The sequence below is a fragment of the Hermetia illucens genome, chromosome 5 (assembly GCF_905115235.1).
Source record: "Hermetia illucens chromosome 5, iHerIll2.2.curated.20191125, whole genome shotgun sequence".
Lineage (NCBI taxonomy): Eukaryota > Metazoa > Arthropoda > Insecta > Diptera > Stratiomyidae > Hermetia > Hermetia illucens.
Genome location: NC_051853.1, coordinates 29,189,670 through 29,216,692, shown reverse-complemented (window position 1 = coordinate 29,216,692; position 27,023 = coordinate 29,189,670). Strand labels below are relative to the sequence as shown.

Sequence of the window (27,023 nt, the reverse complement as noted above, 5' to 3'; positions counted from 1 at the left end):
GATACATTGGAACGTATTTAGTAATCCTACCTACAAGGTAATAAGTCCAAAATTTACTTTAACAGTGTTTAATAACACCTAGCTCAATTCTAATAACTTTCTTACACTTACTGATTGCGCGAAACATAGCTCTGGACGATGACTAACGTCAGTCTGGATCGATTGTGTACGGCCACACGTCAATCCATCAGTTTCTCCTCAGTCAATTTTTGATGGATTGACTGATGACTTAGAGACAAATATTTTTGGAGGTCTGAATCTTTAGAAAGCTAATCTTTTCTTATTCAAAATCCTTAATTTGAGATATAAAACAAAACGTAGATATCGTAAAAAAATATTAAAATTTAATAAATGAGCCCGGAAAGTCTTTATCAATACAGTGTTGGGCATATTTGTATTCGTAAATACGAATAAATTCGTACGATGATTTTTTATGAATACGAATACGAATGCTTTCATATTCGAAAAAGTGAATATTTCGGTATTTACAGAAGTGAATACGAATACATACGACATGAAGGGAAGAACGACCCGAGACGTACAAACTGCCTTCATCCAGATCGAGCAGGTAGCAATGGGCGCGAGATCTTGGGCTGCACATCAATGAAGGCAAGACAAAATATATGGTGGCAACGTCAGCACGAAAACCAACCAACAACATCAAACCGCGCTGGTCAAACGAGAAGAATAAAGATAGGAGAATACAACTTTGAGACCGTTGATAATTTCTCCTATCTAGGGTCGAAAATCACAATCGATAGCAGCTACGACGATGAAATCTGCGCATGGTTGTTGGCAGCCAACAGAGATTTTAGCTTACAAAAAATGTTCCCCTCGAAATGTCTCACCACAGGGTCAAAGCTCTCATTATACAAGACAATGATCTTGCCAGTCCTCATGTATTCCTCGGAGACTTGGGTTCTTAGCAAGAAGAATTGTGAACTTTTGGCCGCGTTCGAGAGAAGAATCCTCTGAAGAGTTTTTGGCCCCCTAGATGAGGATGGACGATTCCGTAGCCTACATAACGACGACATCTATGAGCGATACTATGACCGTCAGGTTGTGGATAAAACCCGGCTCAATAGGTTACGGTGGGCGGGTCACTTAATCCGTATGGATGAGAATGATCCAGCCTGGAAATTCTATAAGGGCAATATTTATGGTAGAAAAAGAAGACGAGGCAGATCCTGCCTGATATGGAGTGATGGCTTGGGTCAGGACGCCAGACAGCTTTTTTGGTGGACCTCGTTGCAAAACCGGGATGTCAGTTCCTTATTAAAGCAGGCCTAGACCGGTTGTTGCGCCGTTGATGATGATGATTTGTATAGCAATTGCCTAGATCTGAATTCAACCTAGTGTTAATCGACTATTTGCTAATGAATAAGCTTTCATAGGCGTCCAGCTGGTTAATTTTTCTTACCTGTTTTAACATTTTCAAATCATCGACGTTTATTTTATGGCCGCATTCCACGATATGTTTTGCCACCATAGATTTGTAAGTTTTCGGGAGTACTTGACAGCCAACTCTGTCTCCTTCGTATGCGCCCTAAATTTAGTAGTTACCAGCCTTTTCATTTGTCCAATATACACCTTCGGACAATCTGAGCAAAAGATTTTATATTTACCGCTCATCCCCTGGGATTTTAGCTGATACGACTTGATCGTACCAGTTGTATGTCGAACCTTTTCAATGTCCGTTTTAGATGCTTGGACAGATTTGAGAAGATGACACTTGATCTTTTTAGTGCGGTAGAGGTCGACTGTTGGGTGTACAGTGTAGTGAGATTACTACGTTCTAACCTTCGTGGTTGTCTCCTGACTAAACATATAGTGGAATGCGGCTATAAAATAAGCATTGACGATCTGAAAGTATTAAAACAGGTAAGAAAAATTAACCAGCTGGACGCCTACGAAAGCTTATTCATTAGCAAACAGCCGGTTGACACTAGGTTGAATTCAGATCTAGGCAATTGCTTTTCACCATTATTTAAGAAACTTTTTAAAAAAAACCCTTTCTTCTTTTAGGATAGACAAATACGTCTTTAAAATGGAACTAAATATTTCTTCATTTACAGGATCTAGATATAATCTTTAAAAACTAATTTAGCCATAATTAGAATAGTATAGTATACATTTAGATTAGTATAAATATAGCTAGCAAACCCACTGACGAGCAAATTTGTTAGCACTGATGAAGGGAACAAGTGGTTCCCGAAATATCGGTATCGGAGCAGACTTGTTAGCACCGATGAAGGGAACAAGTGGTTCCCGAAATATCGGTATCGGAGCAGACTTGATAGCACTGATGAAGGGAACAAGTGGTTCCCGAAATATTGGTATTTGCAAGAATAAATATTCATACCAACGAAAAAGAAACAAGTTTTTATTATTTCAAATACGACAGAAACTTTATACCAATATATATACAGAATGACGTGTAATTCATATGTAAGTAAGAAGTAGGAAAGACCGCGAAAAGGAAAAAATTTCCAGTTAATTTTCTACTACTCTATAACTTATAATGAAAATGAAGTCTCCCTTCTTCCACCCTTCTAATGAAAATATTTCTTCTCAATTTATCTTTACAACGCTTTAACAATAAAAAGAGATCAACCACTCTTGACAATTGATTTACACTCTTCATTATCAGATGTTTTAAGCTTAAAAATTCCATATAAGGGTATGTTCACGCAGCATGAACCACCCAATAATATTCAACCAAAATCCCATATTTAAAAATAATACACCACAAAATTAGAGCTGATAAACTTAACTTAAAATCCATCGGAGAGTTTGACGCCACCCTGAAAATGTACACAAGATTCCGACTGATTGAAAACAAATAAAGGCAAGGCAGCAAATTGATGTACATAAAGACACGGCTGAAATTCTATACGCTGATGTGGATATACATATAATAACCATACTAAAATTAAGCAGCAATGCTAAATGGCTTTATTGATCCAAAAAACTAAAAAGTCACCTCTCGTATTATCGGTAAAACGACTTTACAGGAAAAGTATAGACTTTTACTTTCGGAAAGTCATTTCGATCTATTTGGCTGAATTGGTGAAGTCAAGAAACTCAGTATTGGAGAAAAGTGAACTATAAGTTCTGCAATATTTCATTTCTGTCAACAAAGTTGAAAGGTAATGTGAATTTCCGTCTCACGGGTATTAATTGCACTTTGTTGCATGAATTTCAGAATCACCCGTGAAACTTCATTTGGAGCTATGCCAGTTCCGTCCTTCCACCTTTACTTCATATTGTTTCTGTGCAAAATAGCATTATCAAAAACCATATCCATTCACATACTGAACCCAACCGAACATTTCACTCGTATTTATTATTTGTGAGTACATGTAAAAAAAAAGTTTACGATGAAACTTAAAACTTTCTAATGAAATTTATCCGATCACGGTGCATTATGAGCACCGTTCAAAATTGCAAACTACTTGAACGCTGGAAAGTAAAACTTATCATAGTGAACATCAAGGTAACATAATATGTCTTAATGATTTCTAAATGTGCAAATTAGTGCAATTAAGTTAACTGTAGCCGTTGAGGCGATAAGTTTTCCACGGTCGCATTTCATATAAAAGTTTAAACAATTTGATTGTGAGATATTCATGTAATGGAACGGCAGCGTGGAAAGGACCGCACATTCGATGCAAATTTCACTTACTTTTCAGGTTAACACTAATATGCATGATAAATTCATACATGACATCGGAAAAGATTCAAATAACAAGAGAGAAACATTTTTTACAAAACTATTCTTTTTCGGATGACTACAGCGCTTGGAATGCAATCTTATCTTATCGCATAGAGTATGTCATCCCGGTGATGAGCAGACACATGAAAAATGAATCAATCGCTCTTGCAATTACCTAAATGAATTCGTTCGTGGAAATTTGGAAAATATTCAAAATGGACTGCAATCAAGATTTAATCGCTTTTCAAATTCAATCTAAATATAATAGAAAAAATGAGACTGAAAGCTTGGGAACATGCCACAATTCAGATAAACTGGAAAAGTGGGAACAAATAAAAATCCCCGCTATATACTGGCACACCCAATATAGCATAAATGCTATTTGCAATATCTCAGCAAAATGACTACTGTTGGCGGTATGACGTGCAAAATAATATGCTATACAATTCACCCATATAAAAGGTTTTAACGAATTCATTCATTCCGCCATTTATCTGTACATATTGGAAACGCTAAACACTACTTATCAAATAAACTTAATGTTTCCCCTAAGTTTGCAAACTATAATAATGCAGGTTCAACACTTGAAATGTTCATCGGAACACGCCTTTTATGGAGAAAAAAATATAATAGACGATATTTTATCGACAGCACTTATATTTGACGTAACTCATTGATAAGGAAAAAAATATTTGAATTAGTATTCGAAGAAGAGTTCACCACATTTACAATCTATGATTCAAAAGTAGCACACATATGTGTCATATCTAAAGATGAACCATAATATTTCCCGAAAATAGTGTGTTGTGTCTCATTTAGGTGGTAATCGTACAAATATTCGGGCGTGAATACGTAAGAACCTGGATTTTCTTATGATCCAGTGAAAAACCTGAGTTTGTCTTAATCAATCAAAAATGATAAGATTCGACTGTAATTGAAACTAGTGAAATTAAAAAAAAAATGGAATCATAACATAATTTTAGAAATGGCATAAAGTTGAAAATTTTTCAACTTGACTTTTTTCAGAATATCATTAAAATAAATTACTGCTCTTTTTAAAATAATCAAAGACATAATGAAGAAAACCATTCGGTTGATAAATAGAACACTCCCGAAATCAGCAAAATAGTTCCGAATTAATTTAAAAATTATACCATAAATAAAACTAAATTTGCATACCTGGGGTATAGCCTCTTCTAAGGTCCTCTTATATTCCGGAAAAAGTTGATGCCGCTCGATACTTAAAATATCCATTTTGATTTACAAAAATATGTACTTCAAAATTTTCGAGAGTATGTTTTAAACTGCACAGGTTCAAGTTCCCTACTAGACTAGAAACATAATTTCTCTGTCATTGAAGCTAATTGGAGCTTTATCGTTTTTGTCCGATAAGTTAAGATTACATGCCTTGTAAAATCTTATAAATTGATAAACCTTATCGATAACAACATCTTGCATATTTATTTGACCTCAGTGATAGCCGCTAATTACATGATTATGTTTTATGAGTAATAACAAACAATTTCAAGCCGAAAGTATTTAATTGAAAGAGTAGAATCAAATCACTCGAGGAAATCTAACAATTCTGTCAATGTAGTATGAAAATCTTGATTACTCAATGACATAATAGTCACTTTTTTGTCACTGAAAATATCTCAAGGTAATTTCCTACTTAAGATGTGAAGAAACTTTGGAAGAATCAATTGAATCACGCAACTCTGATTAACTAAGAAGTAATACACTTTCTTGGGAGAATTCGTTTAATTAAACCATTTCCATATTTCATACATGTAAGGACAATTCCTTAACTAATATTTTCCCAAATTGAATATAAATTTTAAAAGAAGTTTCCTTTTCTGAGGTAAAAGATTTTCAACAAAACCTTATTAAAATCGATTTGTTGTCTGTCTGTCCGTGACGCGTTGTTCTCAAAAACAGGCGTAGCTATTGACACAAAATTCGGCTGAAAGGTTGGAACTGTGAACTCCCACGCATACAGTTTATTACATTGTTGCACACTGAACTTAACCGGGGTCAACATATACATAAAAGAGGGGTGCAACCGAATATAGCCATGTGGAGTATCAAATGAAAGGTCTCGATTAGTACTTTCCGAAGCAAGTATTATTTTTGACATTAGTTGTTTCGAGGAGAAGCAATAATATAGGTTTTAATATGATTTAATAATATATACTGGAAAGTTAGATAGAAATCCTACTATTATTAACAAAGTTATATTGATCTATTATAACTTGTATTGTAGTATAAGTTGTCCCTTTCACATCAAATTATTGCTCCTTAGGAAATAAAATGCCAGTACCACGTCGAATTCAATACCGGGTGTATGCAATATACAAATGGAAGCATAGTGTACCTAAATATTCTTACATAAAAAATTAACAAAACATTTCATACATGAAGCCCCGAGCTTGCGATTTCCGACTTGTTTTTTTGTTATAGTAGGAATCAAATAAATATTTTTTCGCTTGGTTAACAGGAATTTAATTACGCAATTAAAACTGGCGTCAAATATATGTTAGGCAACCCTTTCATCAAAATCTCTACGGAGTATCTTTGTCATATTCTAGTTTGGACTATTTGCGATAATTAGATGCGTTGATTTTCCCAAACATTGGATCCTGTAGAAAAAAACAGATGGCTTTCTTGTGTTTCGCCATCCCATGTGACAAGCCATAAACTGTGCAATGCCACATACCCACAGCCACGTGGCAACACTGTATCACATACACAACACTAACACCAGACCTAACGCATCGAATTTTTCTCGCGCATTTGCCGCTGATGGTCGAATATGCGCAATGATTTTTTCCCCATAATACAATTTCGAACGATGCGCTGGGAGTTGAATCTCTTGCATTCTTGATTTCAGGTAATAGTTCCCAGTGTACAATCAGTCGAATATCCCACCAAACACACTATAAAACCACAGAAGGCCGAAATCCTGCTCTTGACGTCGATGTTTTGTTTTGCAAACGATTTTGCATTTAATATTTTTGAAACATGTGCAAGCTGATTCAAGCGGTGTTTGTTGTTTCTGAGGGATTGGGTTCTTCTTTCTATGGTGGTACGTAGTTCAGGGACAGTAAAATTATCATCCTCCTTCAATGCCGCTAGCAATTCGTGGTTTTCAAGCCCATTTCGCCTTCCAGTATGCGTAACACATACGATCAATTTCAACGTTCTTGCCGTCAATTGCACATGAATTTCGACAAACATCCGCCGATCTGTGTGTAGACTTCCATGTTGAAGAGGGTGAACGTGGCAATTTGGCAAACCGAACAATTTATATACACCCCTAATATATATACAGCAATATTTTGAGAGCTAAATGCTGCCTTCTTTCGTATTTTAGGACTCTTCGTTTCAAAGACTAGTCCCAATAAACAGTTACATATCAGGTTGCTCAATAAATTTTGCAGTTCAATAAGAGCGGGCGTTGCTACTAGCCTATTTTTTTTTTGTTATGTTGGTACACCCTTCATATGAACTCATGTTAAATTTCATTTCAATCTGTCAATTTGTTCTTTGTTTACGAGCCATTTAGTATCGACGTGTCACAGTATGTATTTTTTTACAATGAAAATTAAGTAAGCGAATATTGAAAGTGTATAAGGACTCTTCACTTTCAATAAGTACAGTAGAAGGATGGGCTGCTGAATTTAAACGTGATCGTACAAGCCTTGAAGACGATCCACGTCAAGGACTTCCAAAAATAGCAACAACACAACAAATCGTAGAAAAATACAGGATATCTTATTGGAAAATCGTCCAGTGACTGAAAGAGATTTAGTAGAAGCCCTAGGCATCCCATTAGGCAGTGTAAGCAATATTTTGACTGAAGTATTGGGTTTCAGAAAGCTGTGTGCAGAACGGATGCCTCATTCGCTTGGAAGCGTATTTTGCAGCCCTTCCAGATTGGATGGAATTCATAAATTGGAATCTCGTTAAATCAAGTGTATTGATGATCACGGAGACTATACTGAATAATAAAGTGTATTTCAAATCACCAAAATTTTAATGGAGCTCTGAAGTTTGATTTGCTACCAAGCAAAACCCGTCTTATAAACGCACATCTAATACGCTTTAAAAAAACTCTTTTTTTCCATAACCAGTATTTCCAAACGAAGTACAAAACATCTTCTTTCAAGTACACTTGAGCTGGAATTTATTCGTAAAACAATCAATCAATCAATTTTGTCATTGTACGCCTCCACCCCATGGAATGTCTTTTTTCAATAAAGACTGTCAATTAAACAATAAGTGATTAAAATGATGTAAGTTCATGTATTGAATTATTACACATAAATATTTCATGATTTATTATTCTAACTTTTTAAACCCTAAACTATTCTTTCTTTTTTGTTGAATAACAGTAAAAGCAGGGAACTTCGTAAAGTTTGTTCTTTGAGAATTTTCAATTCCCGAAAAAAAGAAAAAAATTCTTGAAATAATTTTCCTCAAGTAGAATTATTCATAATCTTGATGCGTTCACTACCCACGCCGCCCTTTGATCGGCGTGGAGATCTCTTGCGAGAAGTGTGTGTCGCAACTGGTGTGACAGCAACAAATTATATTTGTCATTTGATTTGGTTTCTAGATTTCACTTGCCCATCGACTTAAAACACATCATTCGACTCTGAGTTGACGGAACTTTTGAGAGAGACATAGTTTTAACGCAACCTTTATATGGTGTCAATTAGTTCATGTTTCTATATTCATTTAGGTAGACCACTGACAAAAACGCTTATTATCATGTGGACACTGGATCTGTTATTTGGAAGGGCTCGATAAACTGGTATTCATTGTATTATTTGAGTAACGGTTAAATAAGACTAAATATTAGGAGAATATAATGAACATATTAGGTTATCTAGAATATTGTTCTGATTTTCAACCTTTAAATTCAAATGAACTTATCGTAACTCAAATAAAAATTAATTTTTCGAAGCAAAAACTAACGCAATCAACACGCCAACGGTTAACTAATTCTGAAGTTCCGGAGGCGATAAAGTCGTTGAAGGTGTTTTAAGCGTAGTCGTGACTTCTCAAGTTTTTTTTTGCGAATTTATCGAGATGCTTAAAGAAGTGGTAACCGGTGAGCGAACGGTCTAACGAATGATAGATGAGATACAACTTTATAGCCCAATTCGCCCGATTTCTGCAAGTTTCATTGGACGATTCCACGATGACAGATGAGTGGTCGCCCTAGAAACACACGGCGCAGAGCAATGGGCAAATAGTATAAGATACTCGTAAAGTTATGGAGATAGGTTTTGAAACACGTCCTAACACCGACGCTAAGATGTAATGCGAAAATTTCCAAAGAAAAGATTTACAGGAGGTAAGTAGGAAGCCATTTCCTCCAAATAGAAACCATTAAAAACGAATCTCGTGTATTAAATTGCTTATTGACAGTATAGACTTCCAATATAAAATCATAAATAGACGATGTGAATGTCACTAGAGGACGGGACCCGCTACCAAATAAGCATCGATCATGTCATCAATCTAAGTAATATACGACATATCGAAAGAGGTTTTCCGTTGAAAAGAAACAAAGAAAGTTCCAACGAAAATTGCATCTGGAAGCAGAATGAAGAAAATCAAAAATACTATTAGCGCTCAACTTTAATAGAAGAAAGTAGCGGCGGTCAAACGATAGAACAAAGATGAGAAGACTATACTAGATGCAAATGCTCTCAATATACTCATGCAGATGCTCTCAATGTACTCCTGCATCTCCTTCCCCTAGACCTCCACATTAAATACGTTGCAGCGTGCAGTGCCGTCAGACTACGTGAGTCCGGATGCTGGGCAGCGAAGTCCTTCAGCCACAGCAACATCCTAGACGAAGTACCTCGGGAAATCTGGGCATTCCCCATAGACTATACCACACGCAAGCTGAACTTCACGAGAAACTTTGCTGTGCTCTTTCCAACCAGGCTAAAGTGGAAGACCGGCGGCGTGTTGCAAGGTTATGACTCAGTATTCTTTGCCGACGGATCAAAGATGGCATGTGGAGTCCGCGCGGGGGTTTTCTTGAATACACATAGTATATCCAAGTCGTATGGTCTCCCAGGTATCGCTAGTATATTCCAGGCGGAAGTACTGGCGATATTGGAAGTCTGTCGATGGGTGGAGCGAGATTCGAGCCCCAAGGGTAACATAGCCATTCTGACCAACGTTGGAAACGCTGTCAAATAACAAAAAATTAATAAAAAAGATTGAAATGTAACACCGTTTCCGTCGCTAGTAGTGATTATTTGTATACACTCGTGCACTAAACAAGTTGTTCCCGAAATATCAATATTTGCTTAATAAAATAATCACTACTAGCGACTGAGGCGATGCCACATTTTAATTTCCTTAAACCTGTTCGCTAGAAACACCGCGAATCACACATTAAGAATAAAAAGAGTGTATACATAGTTTAATGAAGATTGCCAGCTACTACTGATTGGAAACATGACGTATATCTTAAAACCCAGCAATGAAAATCACGATCAGCGTTATATACGAGGGGCGGCTGATAAATTCGCGGCCTAAAATAGTTAGCGATGACTCATCATCTCCTTACTGATAACACTAATTACATAACTCATTGTTAGTACAATATAAATATCACTCAATTTTCTTTATGTGGTTCATTTGTAATTATTCCTGGTACAAGCAAAAGCACGATGTCCACGAAAACTCGGAATTCTCGCAATTTGGAACATCGCGCTGTTATCAAATTCCTTGTTAAACAATTTTGGAAGAAATTTTATCGATTCTTGATGATTCTGGACCGTCGCATACAATGGTTAAAAAATGGGTTCCACTGCTTCAACGAGTTAGAGATTTTGCATGAAAAAAATTAGTGTACATTGGGTATCGCGAATGCTTACACCGCTCGACAAGCAACGACGGTTGGAAAGTTGTAAAGATTTTTTGGAATTGTGTCAGAGTATCTGAGTGAAATTATGCGGTGTTTCCAACGATTAATTAATTGAAGTTGAAACTTGTTAGCACTGATGAAGGGAACAAGTGGTTCCCGAAATATCGGTATTTGCAAGAATAATATCCACACCAACGAAAAAGCAACAACAAGTTTTTATTATTTCAATGTGTGAGAGTAGTTTGCACGAAATTTGCAACCATATTGTGATTGTTGATGAAACTTGGATTCGTCCATATGACCCGGAACCCAAACAAGAATCGATGCAGTGGATAAAAAAGGAAGAAAGGCCACCAAAAAATTCAAAGTGGAAAAGCCGGCGTCGAAGATTTTTTTTACTAATTGATCACTTGCCTAAAGAAACTACAATGAACGGCAAGTACTACGCTAATTTACTGGATCAGACACGAGAGACAGTCGTAAAGAAGAGACGTTGCACGTTGGCGCGGGGAGTGTTGTTTCTGCAAGACAACGAGCTGTTCACACCGCTCTGGTTGCGAGGGCTGCCCTAAAAGCTGAGAGATTCACAGAACTTGACCCTAGAGTTCGGACCTGGCTCCCAACGACTTTTTCTTTCTTTTTCTTCAATTTAAAGAAGGAATAACGAGGACGAAAATTTCCACCAAAGCAAAATGAAGGCGGCCGTAGAACACCATTTTAAAGAGAAGTCTAGGGAATATTTTTTCAGTGGCATAAAGTTATATTCACGGTGTGAAAAATGTATTTCACTTGAGGGGGACTACATTGAAAAATAAAAATATAACACCATCATTTTCTTTCATTAAGTACCTTAGGCTGTGAACGTATCAGCGGGCCCTGGTATGTACAAAAAATTGAAAAGAAAGTAACACATGCAAAAAGGGAGAAAATGCTAAAGTTAGAGAATTTATCTGGTAAAAAAGTTTTAAAAAAACGTGCATAATATCCTCACGGTATTTTTTCGTATCGTTATTTATATATATTTATATTACCATGTATTATACAAATAATAAGGTGGGAGTGGTAGGACAAACATAAAGACAAACAAAGCCATCCATGAAATTGAGAGGCAGACATACAACCAACTCGATCATCGCATCGACAAAATATGTATAAAGAAGCTGCACCGAATTTATTGAATATATGAAAGATGTTATCAGATATATGTATACTATATATGTATATTTGGGCACCCGAAACAATCTACTCAATGTAACAGAAAATAATAGACATAGAAAAATATTATTATGGATTCACAAAAACAATATCGGCAAGCGGCCATAACTTCAACAATCGCCAGCTGCTGGAACAAAACTCGTAAATTCCCTCTTCCAAGACACTTCGAAGGTAGGATACTAAAGAAAACGGAATGCAACTATTCAATATTCTAATAAAGTCAGACCTCATTTAGACAGCGAAAAGATGGGAGAATACTATATAACCTCGAACTCTATCAGCTTGACGAAAACAAAGATAAAAATATCTTATATGAGATAAGTCGGCCATCTCATTGGAAAACAAAAACGTCACTTAAAAGGCCATGAAAACGGTTCACATGAAGTTTGTTGTTTTGCAACTACATCATGCAAAAAGACTTAGACCTTAAACATGCAAAATTAACTTGAACAACAAGCTGCCGAAAGCTTCAAAACATTACGTTAAAAAACTGTCATGCTGACTACTAGAAATCTGTGGATATCCACTGTTAATGGCAATTAAAGTCCTGCGCACCCTTAAATAAGCATGGAAGCTATGCTCGAATTAGGTGCGATTTCTCCTGAAAATTCAAAGCAAGTTTGGTGTTTTGTTTCGATTTCTCCGGACGAAGTCGCTAGGAAATTTTTTCAGATTTTTAACCACAACTTGGCATAGCACACACACTCTAGGAAAATTCCAAATGACATTTCTCACTGCTAATCACATAATTTAATTAATATCTAACCGCTTTAATACTATACATTTGAGAAATCCAGCGAACATTGATAGACTTAATTGTGCATTTTCTTGAATCAAACCAACAACAATTGAACGTGAAAATAACTATCAAGTCTTTGCTGAATTCAATGCATAACTATAAATTAGTAGTGGTCATTGAAATCTCTGCCATTCATCATTTATATTCGGTTAAGAAATTTTACGGTTCTTCTACACAGTAGAAATGTGTTCATTCACATTCCATGATAAAGTCATTCTTTTCCTCCACCATTCAAAAAGTATCGTATTCTTGGCATAGATGAATGTGAACAAGATTTAGCTATCAGCAGTATACCGTATTATCGCCACAAATTTTCGTTTTTTTTTCTGTATAAGCACCAATTAATTGGAGCATATATTCTTCCAGCAAAAGTGCAAATTGCCTACTTTCTTATTATTTCAGCGATTTCTGAATTCAGAACAGTGGCTTTGTATCATATAGATATGTAGATAACCGAAAATTAAGCATTATTTGCAATGGTTCAGCAAATTTTTGTGCATAATGTATAAGGAATAAAAATGAATAAATGAGATTAGTGAGGTAGAAATGTGGGAAGATTTTTTTATATTTGAAGTGAATACCGAAATTGTGTTCTCCTTATATAACCTAAAAATCATTAAGAAAAGATGTGCCAAAAAGTGTAGAAGTTTGCGTTGTTACTACAGATTCAGCAACAGGAACATTCTGAGTTTCCCAAATCCCTGTTCCTTTTGAAAGTTTCTCTGAAACGAACAATTCTTCTCCGTGTTCCTTGAAGTTCTGAAATGATGAAGTGTAGAGCCTATGCATGTAATACAAGAACTGAAACGTGCTCTCGCATGCTTTTCCACCCGTCGAAAACATTGGCAAAGAGATACTGGAAGGATGATATAGGATAGACAATGAAACTTTTAAATGGAACGTTGGACCTAAATATAATTCTTCTTTCGAAACTTTCATTCTATTTTGCCAAACTTGTAATGACACTGACAGATAGTGTTTTATTGATGAAGATTTAACCAGGATAACATCTATTAGAAAACTAAATGTAACAAGAAATTCGTTTTTTAGGAATAGGTTATGTTTAGAGAAAAGGTTTGCCATTTGTTAGATTATATTCAATTTACCTTGAAAAACGTATTAAAATAATTTGAATCCATTATGAAAATGGTAGATTCGTCAAAGTCACATTATGCAAAATTAAAGGGGAGAAATCACTATAGAACTCTCGGAAAATCGATATATTTTTTTTTAATTTCTTTTGGTGATATTAAACTGATAGCTTTTATTTAATAGGAAAAGACACGTACATGTTACTATCATTTTTATCAATTAAGAATTGTACAATGAATGAAAATAAAGTGTTGCGATTTTAGGGAGTATATCCGGATGCCACCATCTGCGTATTGGCTCCGAAATCTAGTAAGAAAAACCAAAAAGCCGGACAAAACGACATACGTAATAGTAGAATTCCGAAATCTATCCAAAGTGGTAAAGCAGACTTAGATTTAGTCGCAAACATCTCCATTGATATTTCCAATGATCAATTTCCATTCATACTGCAAATATTGAATACCATGGGAATGAAAATTGGCGCAAACGCTTTTAGGCAAGGGGCGGAAATTGTCTGACGTTGCAAAAAAAAGCGAGAACAAACACAAAACTTCTAACTAACGAAAGGCAGGCGAAGGATAATTTACAAGGCCAGCTGTATGGCGCAGCCATTGTAGATTACATGCAAAACTATATGTCTATATTTTTTCTGTATTTAAAATGCATTTTTCAAAAAATGATAATTTTCAAGTTGACCGGACCGATATCTCGAACAAGTTTTGTTCGATGGGATTGAAATCTACTATCTACTCAGATCCGCCTGCTCCCGAACACTTCTTAGGTGTTTTTTCTATGCTTTTTAAGGTTTTGTGTAAACACAAAACCTTATTAAAATCGGTTTACTGTCTGTCTGTCCGTCACACGCATTTTTCTCGGAGATGGTTGTAGCGATTGACACTAAATTTGGTAGAGAGGTGGGAACTGTGAACGCTCACGCATACAGTGAGTTACATCCTTTTACGACGAATTTAAGGGGGGGGGGGGGTCCCCATACATGCAAAAGGGGGGTGTAAATTTTTTTTTCATCAAATATAGTCATGTGGGGTATCAAATTAAAGGTCTCGGTTAGTACTTCTCGAAGCTGGCCTTAGTTTTGACATTTGTCAGAAAGGTGGGGAGTGCGGGGGGTTGAAAGTGATCATTCCTTTAAGGGGGCCATTCTCAGAAACTACCCAACCGAAAAATCTGAAAAAAATCAGGAGGCTGCCACTATATGGTGCCTGGGCTCCGAAATACCTTCCATAGTAATATCTGTACAAATAAAGTTAATAATAGTATATTACTATAATTTTTAGTAATTGACTGCAAAACCCCCCTTAAGTTCATGCTAGCACGACGAATTTCACAACAGTATAGAGTATAATATAGAGCATGATCCTACCAAGTTTGGTGGAAATCGCACTATTACTAACAAAGTTATAACACGTCAAAGTTGGGGCTTCTTCGCAAATTCAAGGCTATGAATGTCAATATCATCCGAAAGTGGATATTCTCACATAATATATGCATATATCACCTGCTACGTACTAAGAAATACACAAAACCTTTCGTACCTGAAGCGTCCAGCTTCCGGTTTCCCGACTTGTTCTTGCTTGGTTCAGTCTTTATTAACAATTTTCGAGGAACTTTGTGGCGTTTTTTTTAAATTTCTTTATACAAAAATCTATAAAAAAATCCTACGTACTGTCGAAACTGTCACGATGCCGAATTGATTTCTTTTTGTTTCAGTAATGTATCTTTGAAACTGTTGCAGATCTGGGTCCGACCATGCAGCTATGTCAAACAAGTCGGTTACTAGAAGCTGGACCCTTCGAGTATAAAGGTTTTGTGTTTATTTTCTGTGAGAATTCTCTATGTACGATTTTCCACGCGTACATACATAGCTAAGAATACAAAATATTCCATCATATTTTGCCAAGCTCCAAGATGCACATATCTACATGCATATCAACGACATAAATACTGAGTTCATCCTAAATAAACAAACATAGTCTATTACCGCGTGACGAAGCATACATATATGCTTTCACCAGATTTCGTAACAACCCGTTCAGCCATTTCCGAGTAAATCGAGTGTGACAGACAGGCAGACGGACAAATAGATATTGATTTTAATAAGGTTTTGTTTCACACAAAACCTTAAAAGACGTCTCTGCGAAAATTCTGGGAAACCGCTATTCTGCTTCGAGCTCCGGTAAAATTTACGAGCACTGTTTAACATATCTGTAATAAACATCTTTTCAGCGATTATCGATTTGGTTAGTTTTTCTGAAAAAATCACGAAGTTTCCTCTATTTCTCGATGCCTACAGTCGTTTACCCCTTCAATTTTGGTTTGTTTTTAGATATACCTTTCTGCATGTTTTCTATTTTTGAAAAATTTTTGAGGCAAACGCTCGATTTCCATGGTTCAATGCAAACATTAATCGAACGAATCATTACTGGAGACGAAGCAAATGACGTGCTACAAATGAGTCAGAAAACAAAATTTCCAATCAAAAAAAAAGCGAAAAGAACAATGTTGTCCATCATCAATTTTTGCCAGAAGGTAAGATTCTAAATAAGGGATATCCTTTGGGCGTTAGAAGACATTTGCGTGAAGCAATTGACGAAAAACAGGATTTATGAGCAAACAACTGGTGAATTTTGCACAACAAAGATGTACCGTCGTATAATGCCATCATTATCCACGATTCTTTTAATCAAATACTAAAAAATTAATAGCCACGAAAGCGCCGTGTAATTTCTTTTTGTTCAACTGATTAAAAAAAAACACTACAAGGAACAAGGATTAAATTATGCGCTGATATATTTGCCGATTTTTTTCTCGGAATATAGTGTGGTATATCAAAAGAAAGGTATCGATTAGTACAGGTTTAGTATCAATTGCAAAGCGGGGAAGTGAGGGTTTAAGAAACTAACCATTCCTATAAACTGAAGAAAAAATCGTGAAGGAGTCTCTATGTAAAATCTAAGCCTCAAAATACATCCCATAATGATTCCTGTTCAATAATATTTTTGAATTTTACTGGAGGATTACAAAACGTAAAGCATATTGGACGATTTTATTAAACAAAGAGTTGGTTTGAAATTTTGTGTTTTGCTAACGAAATTCCGTGTGCTGTTAAAAATGTTGCCAAAAGCCTTTGGGGACTCTGTTCTGGCGAAAATTCATGCATGACTGGTATAAAGACTTAAGAGTAGCCCTAAAGTGGTAGAGGATTTGTCTCGTTCCGGACGCCCATCCACATCAAACGCCAACGAAAACGTTAAAAAAAAGTGAGAGAGATGGTCAAACCAGACCAAGAGAATTTTTAGCGAACTTGGCATTGCATATAGAAACGCTCAGCATATTGTGATGGAGATCTTGCGCATGAGACCTGTCGCATCTCGGCCCGTCCCAAAAGGCCTAAATTTCGTATAAAAACAACAGTGAAAGACAGTTGCTGAGAACATGATTTCGGAAGCGGTCCATTTGACCCGACCTTCATGAAACGCATAATTACTGATGAAGAGACGTGAGTTTACGAATTTGATATATAGACAAATCAATAATTGTTCGAGGCGGCGCTTCAAAAACGAGCCGAAGCCGAAAAACAAAGAATGCGACGAGAAAGCTAAAGGCCATGGTTTTGGTGGCCTACCAGCTGTGTATGGACGAGTAGGTAAAACGCTGGCTGGTAAAATTGCAAGTGAAGAGGGTGCAAGACGCATTTAGCCATATGAGGTCTAAATGGTTAAGATTTGTGTGCAAATTCAAAATTCACCGAAGACAGCTTGAATGAACATTTGATGGTTGCATCTATAAATATTCTCCAAAGAGTCGATCATTTGAAATTTATCAATTATGATATGGCAATGAAACATTTTTCATGTTATCTCTCTATTTTTTCTTCTTTTTCTGGCCTTATTTTGATTTATTGATGTACATAATTACAAGCTCTTCATGGAGAAACATGAACAGTTGCTATTGCCTGTTTATTATTACTTATACGAGATCCAAGCTGTAACGCGATTAAATCTAAGTTATTGTGGAAACTGGCAGCTCCTGTGCTTTTCAATGTTGCCCACAATGCGGATGTAATTAAAAAATGCCCCGAAATGCGGATACAATCAATAGTTTAATTAATTTTTTGTGTTCCTCATAGCAGGGATTTTTTTCACACATACATTCTTACTTAAATGCCATTCGCCCTTTTTCTCGTGTACGCATTCCCATCAAGATTTCATTAAACTTTTGATGGTCAGTTGCATCATTACAAAATTATTTTACTTTTCTGCCTTTTGTCATTTATACCATCTTTGATATTTCTGGTCTCAATTAAAACAAGATAGGGATACTTTCGGTGATTCACCTCTAGACTTATCCAATCATATTACCACCAGTTATGGCTACTTGCCGGTGATTCATTATTTGCATTGTCTGTTTGTCGATGATAAGTGGAATTAAATAAAAAAATATTTTTTTTTTAAATTTATTTTGAACTTATCCTAAAATAAAATATAAAAAAATTATAACAAGCTTGAGATATTTTTGAATAACTAGGATAAACAGCGAAATCTTTGAAAGGGATTCTATGAAGATTTGATGAATTTGATTTCACAGGAAAACGCAGTTGTTGGGAGTAGACTTTTCATAGACTATAAATAATTACAGACTGTATAGAATAGATGCAGCAATTCTCCATGACAAATTCCGAGCAGAATAGCAAGAAACATTTTGTTTGTATCATAAATTTTTAAGTTCTTATCTGTCTTTCAGATGTTTGTCAGTTTCAGTTTCGAAAATAAACGAATGTCATGCATTTGGATCTTAATTTTACGTTATCTCGATACAGAACACAAATATATTTAGATTTATATGTACATATGTATAACAAAAGTGAAGTTTAAATTAAACATTCATTATATTCGTCAGCAGTAAATCTATAACTTGGTCATTACACTCTGATGACGAACTGAATTCTTTCTACGCTTACAGTAATCCGAATCTCCCCAAAAAAACACAAGAAGCTCTTTCAAGTCAATGATGATAAAACATTACCGAATCCCAACTAAAACACAAGAGAAGCTGGATAACTAGAATGATTTTGTTGAATCAAAGCCAATTATTCATACTTCTCTTTTTATTCTAAAACTATTGATTTTTCTTCCACATTGTGGTTCATAAAGTGGAAGGTGCAAAGCATAAGATACGATGAGTCTTCATATTTTTCGCAACGCTACATTTAGTACAAGCGAACTTTTCAATGAGAAATGACTCATCGTCCATTTGCCCAGGTATTGGCGATATTTAGTCAATTTTAGGGTTTGGTGTATTGAATTCCTGCATACTTAATGATTCATTCATCGTCTAATGACGATGTTTTCAGAGTATGACACACTTTTCATTGAAGCTCTTACACTATTACAATATCACATTACATTTCTGATTTATTGTTTTTCCCCCCAAGTTAAGGTCAGAGATGAAACAGGAAATGCAGCAAAATGATTATTAGGCATAGGCATATGCTATTCATACAAAAATAATGTCTTTTGTGTTGTTGCTCTTTAAATATTCCAGAAATTTATCTTAACTCACAAGTTAGAAAGTTTCTTCCGAAACCGGACATTGCAACCACATTCTCCGGAATTTTCTATGAAGTGGAATACATCATAATAACTTTTCTTGAGTGTGCCGGAAAATGTTAGTGCGTAAATTTCTCTAAATACAGAAAATTGATTGGTAATGTTTGAACGTCTAAAACTGTGTTTTTTTAAATAGGGTCTACATGATTCAATAGTATTGTAGCATGAACTTAACCGAAGGGCAATAAGTGTTATTTCAAATTGAAATTAATCCACCAAGTAACATCCGACATGATTTAAAATAGGAATTCATATCCTAGTAACAATCCACCAAGTTCCATTTGGTTGGTTTGATTTTTAACATTTCACTTTGGGTAAAGCTTTATAGATTCTATATCTTCACCAATGGGATTCGAACCCAGGTTGGGGTTCAGACAACTAATCAATCACAAAAATTGATCACTTTGCAGGATGGAAAAGAGGAATTTGCTCGAAGTGAATCGAACAGCCCTTGTAAGGGGTTAGCCCCCACTTGCTGCGAATTTTCATTATTTTTTTTTCAAGAAAACTAAGAAACTTTTTGAACGATCATTACTATCGCCTTTAAATGCATACAAAGAATAACTTTCAGTTTTCTTATTGAAAAATATTATACAGTTATGTTAGAAATGGCCGTTAAAAAATGTATTTTTATTTTGATGTTTAACATCACCAAAATTTTGGGATTAACAGAACCAAAAAATTTCAAAGAATTTGGTTAAAAAACAGCAAAAACTTGTATTTAATCAAAGGAAAAAATATGCATTTTTCACAAAATTGCGGAAAGTCAAAGTTAGTAGTTAGGAAACGGGGGCTATAAAACGGCGATTTTTTATATAAAAAAATCAAACTATTCAACACTACTTTTATGTATTGAATAAGCCTGCCAAAGTTTCGAAAAGATCGGTTCAGTAGTTTTCGAGTAATTTTGATTACGGATTTCTAATGTCTTTTGTAGAAAAACGCGCTTAAAATTTCAACTTCAGGTTATTTACGGTACGGATTCTTGTTTTTCAACGATCATATCTGAGTCAATGTTATTTGAGTCAGCTTGAAATTGAAGGATGTACAGTGCAGGTAAAAATGATAAGACACCCCATGTTTTCCATGAAATCTTAAAATAATAAAACAATGCCAAGGTGTGTATACATCCCAGATAACGGCATGAATTACATTCTCTTGAGTAATTAGAAACAGATCGAGTAATTGAAGAAATTCGAATTACAGGTAGGTAAAAAGATAAGACAACAAGCAAAAATCATTCTCTGGTCATTCGAGTGTGAACATTTGACCAATAAAGAAGACGAAAAGTATTAATAGAATTAGCTTTTAACATTTGAAGGTGATTTTTAGTAAATTTTGTTTAGTGAATACGTGATAATGGGTAGAGGAAAGCGGTTGACTAGGGCGGAATCAAAGATTATACAAACATTACAAGACGAAGGTAAGTCCATAGCGGCAGCAGATGTGCCGTCCGTAATGTTATTCGGGATCCCGAAAATTATGGGAAGAAAATGTCTACAGGGCGGCCAAGAGCACGAGCAAACCATCTTAAGCGCGGCAAATTACAGAAAAAACCGCCTCTCACAGAAAAGCACAAACTGGCCAGAATGGCTTCTGCAGAAAATCACTTGCGTTGCGCCGTGTATTTTTTACAGACGGAGCCGACGGTTTCAATTATTATTTCCATGATTTAAGGAAGGAAGAGAGAGTGTTAAGCAAAAACCAGTTTGGTGGCGGAAGTGTAATGGTTTCGACTGCTATTGGATATAATGGGCGGCCAACTATTTGGTTTTTAAGTGGGAAAATAGACAGCTCCCGGTATGTACAAATGCTACCTTAGGAATTTTGCAAAGGTCGTTAAGCAGTATTTTCAGCAGCAACATACGGATGTCCTCGATTTTAAGACTGGAGGCAGCTGACCCAAATCGTTTATGCTGAATCAAAGCAATTTGAAGACGTAAACGAATTAAAAAAAAAGGCTATTATTTCTGCATGGGACTAAATTTCGAGGAAATATATATGAAAATTGTTTAATCAAGGTAAACAAATGGTAGAAATTATAAAAAAGAAAGGAGGCTCAATAAAATATTAAAATATCGTGAAAATAACTTGGCTTGGGCTTGGAATTGCAGCCTCTGTAATGTTCACAATTTAACGGTGATATTAAAAAATATGCATTATTTATTATAATAATCGTTAGCACGACAATACATCTGGATCTTGAACAGTGTTAGAGCACTTCATTCAAACCGTAAGGGCATATTATGAGGCAATGTGGTCAACATTGCACTTGCACATAATTATTATCCTGATTTTGACTCAGGTACTCATTCACTACTGAGTCGTCTGGTATCCGACATCCACCAACCCATCCGGACACTATTACCGCGCGCATTATTACGCAGAATAAAAAACGTCAAATCCAATAATATTGAAATGCCATAATAAATCATCACTGATATACTGGAGGAAAGAAAGATTTTACACAAATAGGTGGAAGACGTCAATTTTAGAATACAAAGGTCACAAGAAGACTAAACAGGAGTTATAACTCCGGACCCAAAGTGTGCAATAAAATCGTGACAGTAGTGGGGTGTAACGATGTACTGGCACGTAAATGTGTTCTGCGCATACTTTATATCTCGCAAATACTTCTAATCATTTGTCATCAAAGATATGCAGCAGCAGTACATTGCCACTAGCCACTCCATTGCTGCCTGCGTTTCGCGAACCATAAAAACTTTACGTCGGGAGCTGTACCGGCTTTATATGCAGCCTCAATGAAAGGTCACATAACATATGATTCTTCCTAACAAAATTACAAACGACCTTGAAAGGGTATTCTAAACGTGTGTTCCATAGCAATAATGACTAACAAATCTGCTCCCCCGATTTACCGGGAACGAATAGCCGTCTAAGTTAAACGACGATAAATTACTCACTATAGACATAAAATCTGTAGACATATGACAACCAACCGGTGATCGCAACAGCACCTAACGTAATAACGAATTTCTAATGAATCAAGATAGTTTTTAATGTGAACTGCTCGATGATTAACATTATTTACACGTTTCTTCACACAACTTGGCAAACTTGGTGACCGGCATATATGATATGTGTGTTGTGTAAGTCATTTTTCTTCAATTCAAAACATGCTTCAGTGTAAAGTTGATTCATATGTTGAGTTTTCCATGAGTAGATGTGCAAAAGCATCAATATGTAATTGACGTCGCGTTACGTTGACACACTATACGTTAATATGAACGCATAGATATCAATGATGTAGCCTCGACAAGTAAAGATCATAACGTTGACACATTTTATGGATATTTTCTTGGTCAAGTTTAATCGTATACTCCTTCGTTGAAGAAAGAAAATGAAAAAAGCGTTAAGGTAAGGCATAAGGTAAGTACGTTTGTTAAATAGGTGGACAGAGTTGACTTGAGAACTTATTCGGGAGAATCTGGAGATACCAGTAGAAGAGGTTAAATCCATGAATCTAGTGTGAAGCCACATTGTCTGGCTTTTGAGTCAAAGTTTTGCCATGCCCCTCGCATGATAACGAGCTTATAACGAAAACGATAATCTTTCTAACGTGTTTATCGTGTCGGTTTTCCAAATATGTGACACACACTGGTTTCTAAGTCAATTAATCTATTCTTGTTTCCCTTGAAATATGGGATGATGATGACTTTAAAACCAGCAGCTGGCACACAGTGGTTGCCTCGCCCATTCTTATCAATAAAAATACCCTTTGCAACATATATTCTCTGCCATTGTCCACCAGAATCTCAAAGAGATCACAACACAAGGCACCACTACTCGTACCATCATCATTTCGTAAAAATAAAATAAACTCTCTACTCGGTATTCGTATTTATGACAGCTCTCAAAAATGTTTCCCAGAAAAGAATATTCAGAGGAACGACTAAGCAAAAGAACTCTTAGATATTTTCTATATTTTTAGTTTATAAAATGTTAAATCTGGTACAGACCACCAGCATTCAAAATCCTCTTCAAAGAATTCATAGAATGCCAATTAGGGACTGTGGCAGTTACCTTGGGTTCCTTCTTCAGACGTCAATTTCGAAGATTTGCTATATAATTGACTCTCTAGATATATATATCCCGCTGCCCATTAAAGACTTCTCATCAAACACTGTGAAAAATTTTCCGTAGAAGCGGTTTTGTCCCCTCCTCTTTGACGTCTTCTATAAGTTTTTTAAAAATTATTCGCAGTGCGAAGACCTATGTACATACAATTTCTCTGTCTGAAATATCCTCGTGAATAAACGCCTTAGCCAATTTTTCTCCATCAGTCATTTTAAATAAAGAACATAATGTCGGAATACCCAGAAATGTAATTGCTAACATTGAAAAGTTGAACCATTTCTCCTTCCTTTCATAGAAATTAGGTGAGTTCCAAAGATGTAATAAAATTTAATTAGTGCAACACCTTCCCAATAGACTCCCCGCGTTAGAAAATGACTATATGTTTTTTTTTCTCCGAGATAGTAGTTTCACCTGCCAAATTACCATATCCGTTAAAAAAAACCAATTCCGAACCATTCTTAATTTTAATGGTTTAAAAATTGGAGTGAAAGTTTAAAAAATATTAACTCACATTGAAATTATCCTCACAATTTAAACCTGACCCCAGAGAAACTGGATTCCGCCGGAAAATGACGATCCACTTCTTCCAAAAATCTCCTGTCGGAACAGGCAAAAAAGCTTTCTGCGTGTTTTTTTTTTGTGGAGTTATTTGTGCAGCAAAGGACGAAACAATATTTCATCGTCATCGCTTTCTGTCTGCTTGAATTTGGTTGAAATTTAAAATGCTGATAATTCCAAAAAACACACGGCATTTGAGAATTTTGTTAAATTGTACCATGGAAGTAATTTCCGCCATTAGTGAAAATAAGACGGAGAGTCTATTGTTGAGGTAAATTCAACCATCTAACATTAACCAATCTGAAACAACTGGAAACATTTTGCGTACAGAACAGACTGCTGCTTCGGTTTGATTGATGCTACCTTAACAGATAATGTGATATATCACATAACTTTTTGAGAAAAGCGATATCATAAATATCATTTTTTATTACCCTACATTACCGTACATATGATGTTGTATCACCAACATCACACATTGCACTCGGTAGCTGAGCAAATATTACTTATCACTAGAGCGATATTTGCCCTGCATTCATCATATTATAATAACCATTGGCGCGACAATCCAAGTGGATTGCGCTCGCCCATGATTATAACCCTGATTTGACTTAGGTACTCATTCATAACTGAATCAACTGGCGTCCGACATCCAGTCACGATACAAATCCCTCTGCCACCAATGAGGTTTAAAACGCAACCGTTCACTGCAACAGCCTTATGCCCTTGCCACTATGCCATCCACACACACTTTTATCATATTCACAGGGTAAAATGTGCGGTAGCGCCAAGTTGGTGGGGAAGAAGAGTGAACCTTTCATGCAAGAGAAGAAAAAAACAAAAGATCCCAAATACTCTAGTAAGATATTTTCAAATGCAAACAACCATTTTTTCAATGCGACTGTGCTTCAGTTTCATTATCATCACAGTGAAAACTGTGCGTTATCGCATTGCTCAAGTAGTTAGAACGCTGGGCTGTCAAATCTCACTGGTGACAGAGGGATTTGCTATCGTAACTGGGTGTCGAACACCAATCGACTCAGCTGGGAGTCAAATCAGGGTAATAATCTCGGCCGAGCTCAATGCTTTTCGCATTGCCTCCTACATGATATTCTAATCCTGTAAGATACCATTACGGTCCTGATTGAAGTTCTCTAACACACTTCATGGCCATTGTCCAATTGGATTGTTGCGATTATTATTAATAGGGGAGACCGGGGCAATTCATGACAATGCGAAAAATTTGAAAAAGGCGTCACAGGAACTCATGTCAAAGTAAAACTGAAAAAAATCCTGTAGGTGGTTCTAGTAGCCTTATAGGTTGGAACAAAGTTTGACACGCGCAGCTGTCATTGTACATTGTTGGTGGCATAAGAAGTGTTTTCATATGGGAAAAGTAAAGTTTTAAAATCTCAGATTTTTTGTTTTCATAGCAAATTTTCCGGTTGCATACACCATTCCGTAAGTTTTACTTGTTTTCTACATTGCTACGAACATAGTCAATAGACAAATTGTATGCGCTGCTATCATTATGTGTATGTTTTGCGAATGTAAATATGACATATGACGCTGAGGTATTTCGTGACAAGTTGCCTTTCGTCAATTCTATTACAAATCCAAAATTAATCATGTCTAGGTTCCAATGGTGCAAAATTATGTGCGGAAGACCGCTCCTGTGGATGTAGATAAATTAAAAAATGCCATTCACGCAGTAGCAAATGATGGAGTACCTGTAAGAAATGCCGCGAAGGAGTTTGGCGTTGGTCGAATATCATTAAGCCGTCACTGTGAGGCTACTGATCCTGAAAATGTAACAATCACTCGACCAGAGTTGACGCCTTTGATTTTTCAAATGATGAAACATAACGGTGTTAAAGAAATTACACACTTTCAAAATTTGTAAAAAGAAAATAAACAACTTTTAGCATATTTCAGATCCGAAGATCAGAAACGAGTGTTGGTCGATTACATTTTTTAAGCATCTGACATTTATGTCCGACTTGCACCAAAGGAACTTCAAAAATTGCCATCTGAGTATGCGAGACAACTGATTTTGGACATAACAAATTCTTGGACGGAACAAGAAATTGCTGGAGAAGATTGCTTCTCCAATTTTTTGAAACGGCACCATACTTTGTACATACATAAGCCCCACGTTACGAGTCTTGCCCAAACCTCCACTTTCAATAGACTGTCAATGAATTTTTGCAGAATCTACAAACCGCGTACAACCGAATGGACTATTCTCCACGATCCATCTACAATATGGACGAAACTGGTCTTACCACCGTACACACTCCCTATAGAATTGTAAGCCGGAAAGATTTTAAGCAGATTGGACGGATCACCTCGGCAGAAAAGGGAACTCTCGTGACAATGACGTTGGCTGTAGCAGCGCAAGGAAGCTATGTGCCACCATTTGTCGCATTCCTACGAGTAAACTTCGAACCTCATTTTTTGTCCAACGCACTCATTGACAAACAAGAATTGCTGGATGATTACTTCTGATTTTTTGTTGTTTTTGAGGCATTTTCGTTACCATTCTCAGACTTCAGCAACAAATCCAGTGCCCAAAAAGGAGAAATTTTGGACAATCATCAATCTCATCTCTCTATTGAGCTCTCCAGTTTTGTCAACACAATCATATAATAGTTTGGTTTTTGCCGCCATATTATTCGCATTGTGATGTTTGGATGTTAAGAAATCCTGGAAAGACGATGATAATATATGACATTCCTTCGATTGTCATCTCCCTAACGTCCCCTGAATCCTGATATTTTTGGCGAAATTGATTTCTCACCCTGTCATATCACTGATAGACCACTGGTGGAAGAGGCAGGAAAAAAGTCCAAGAAAACCAAGAAGAATGTGAGCAAGAAGCCTTTCGCAAATGAACCAGTTCGTAAACAACGTGGCCGCTCAAGAAAAGTTGTCCGCGACATATCTGATAATGACTAAAACATTTCTCGTTAAAAAAAAACTGATATTTTATGTTCCTTCTTGGATAAATATCATAGAAAA

General features: G+C 36.0%; 1 protein-coding gene and 1 long non-coding RNA gene across 3 annotated transcripts in view; one reads left to right on the top strand and one right to left on the bottom strand.

Moving 5' to 3' along the window:
* The window catches only part of LOC119656486 (plastin-1), a 60,947-nt gene that overhangs the window by 22,329 nt on the left and 11,595 nt on the right, over positions 1-27,023 (bottom strand). Inside the window, exon 1 of one of the 2 annotated variants that reach the window (XM_038062810.1) lies at positions 4,895-5,051. The exons of the other annotated variant lie outside the window; for it this stretch is intronic. Within the exon in view, the coding sequence (XP_037918738.1) occupies positions 4,895-4,969 (75 nt within the window). The 5' untranslated portion in view covers positions 4,970-5,051. Of the gene's footprint in view, positions 1-4,894; positions 5,052-27,023 lie in introns of those variants that run through there. 2 annotated transcript variants of the gene reach the window in all.
* Positions 20,613-21,429, top strand: LOC119656491. The gene is made up of 3 exons (XR_005250056.1): positions 20,613-20,769; positions 20,850-21,146; positions 21,203-21,429. It is a non-coding gene; the product is annotated as an uncharacterized LOC119656491 (long non-coding RNA).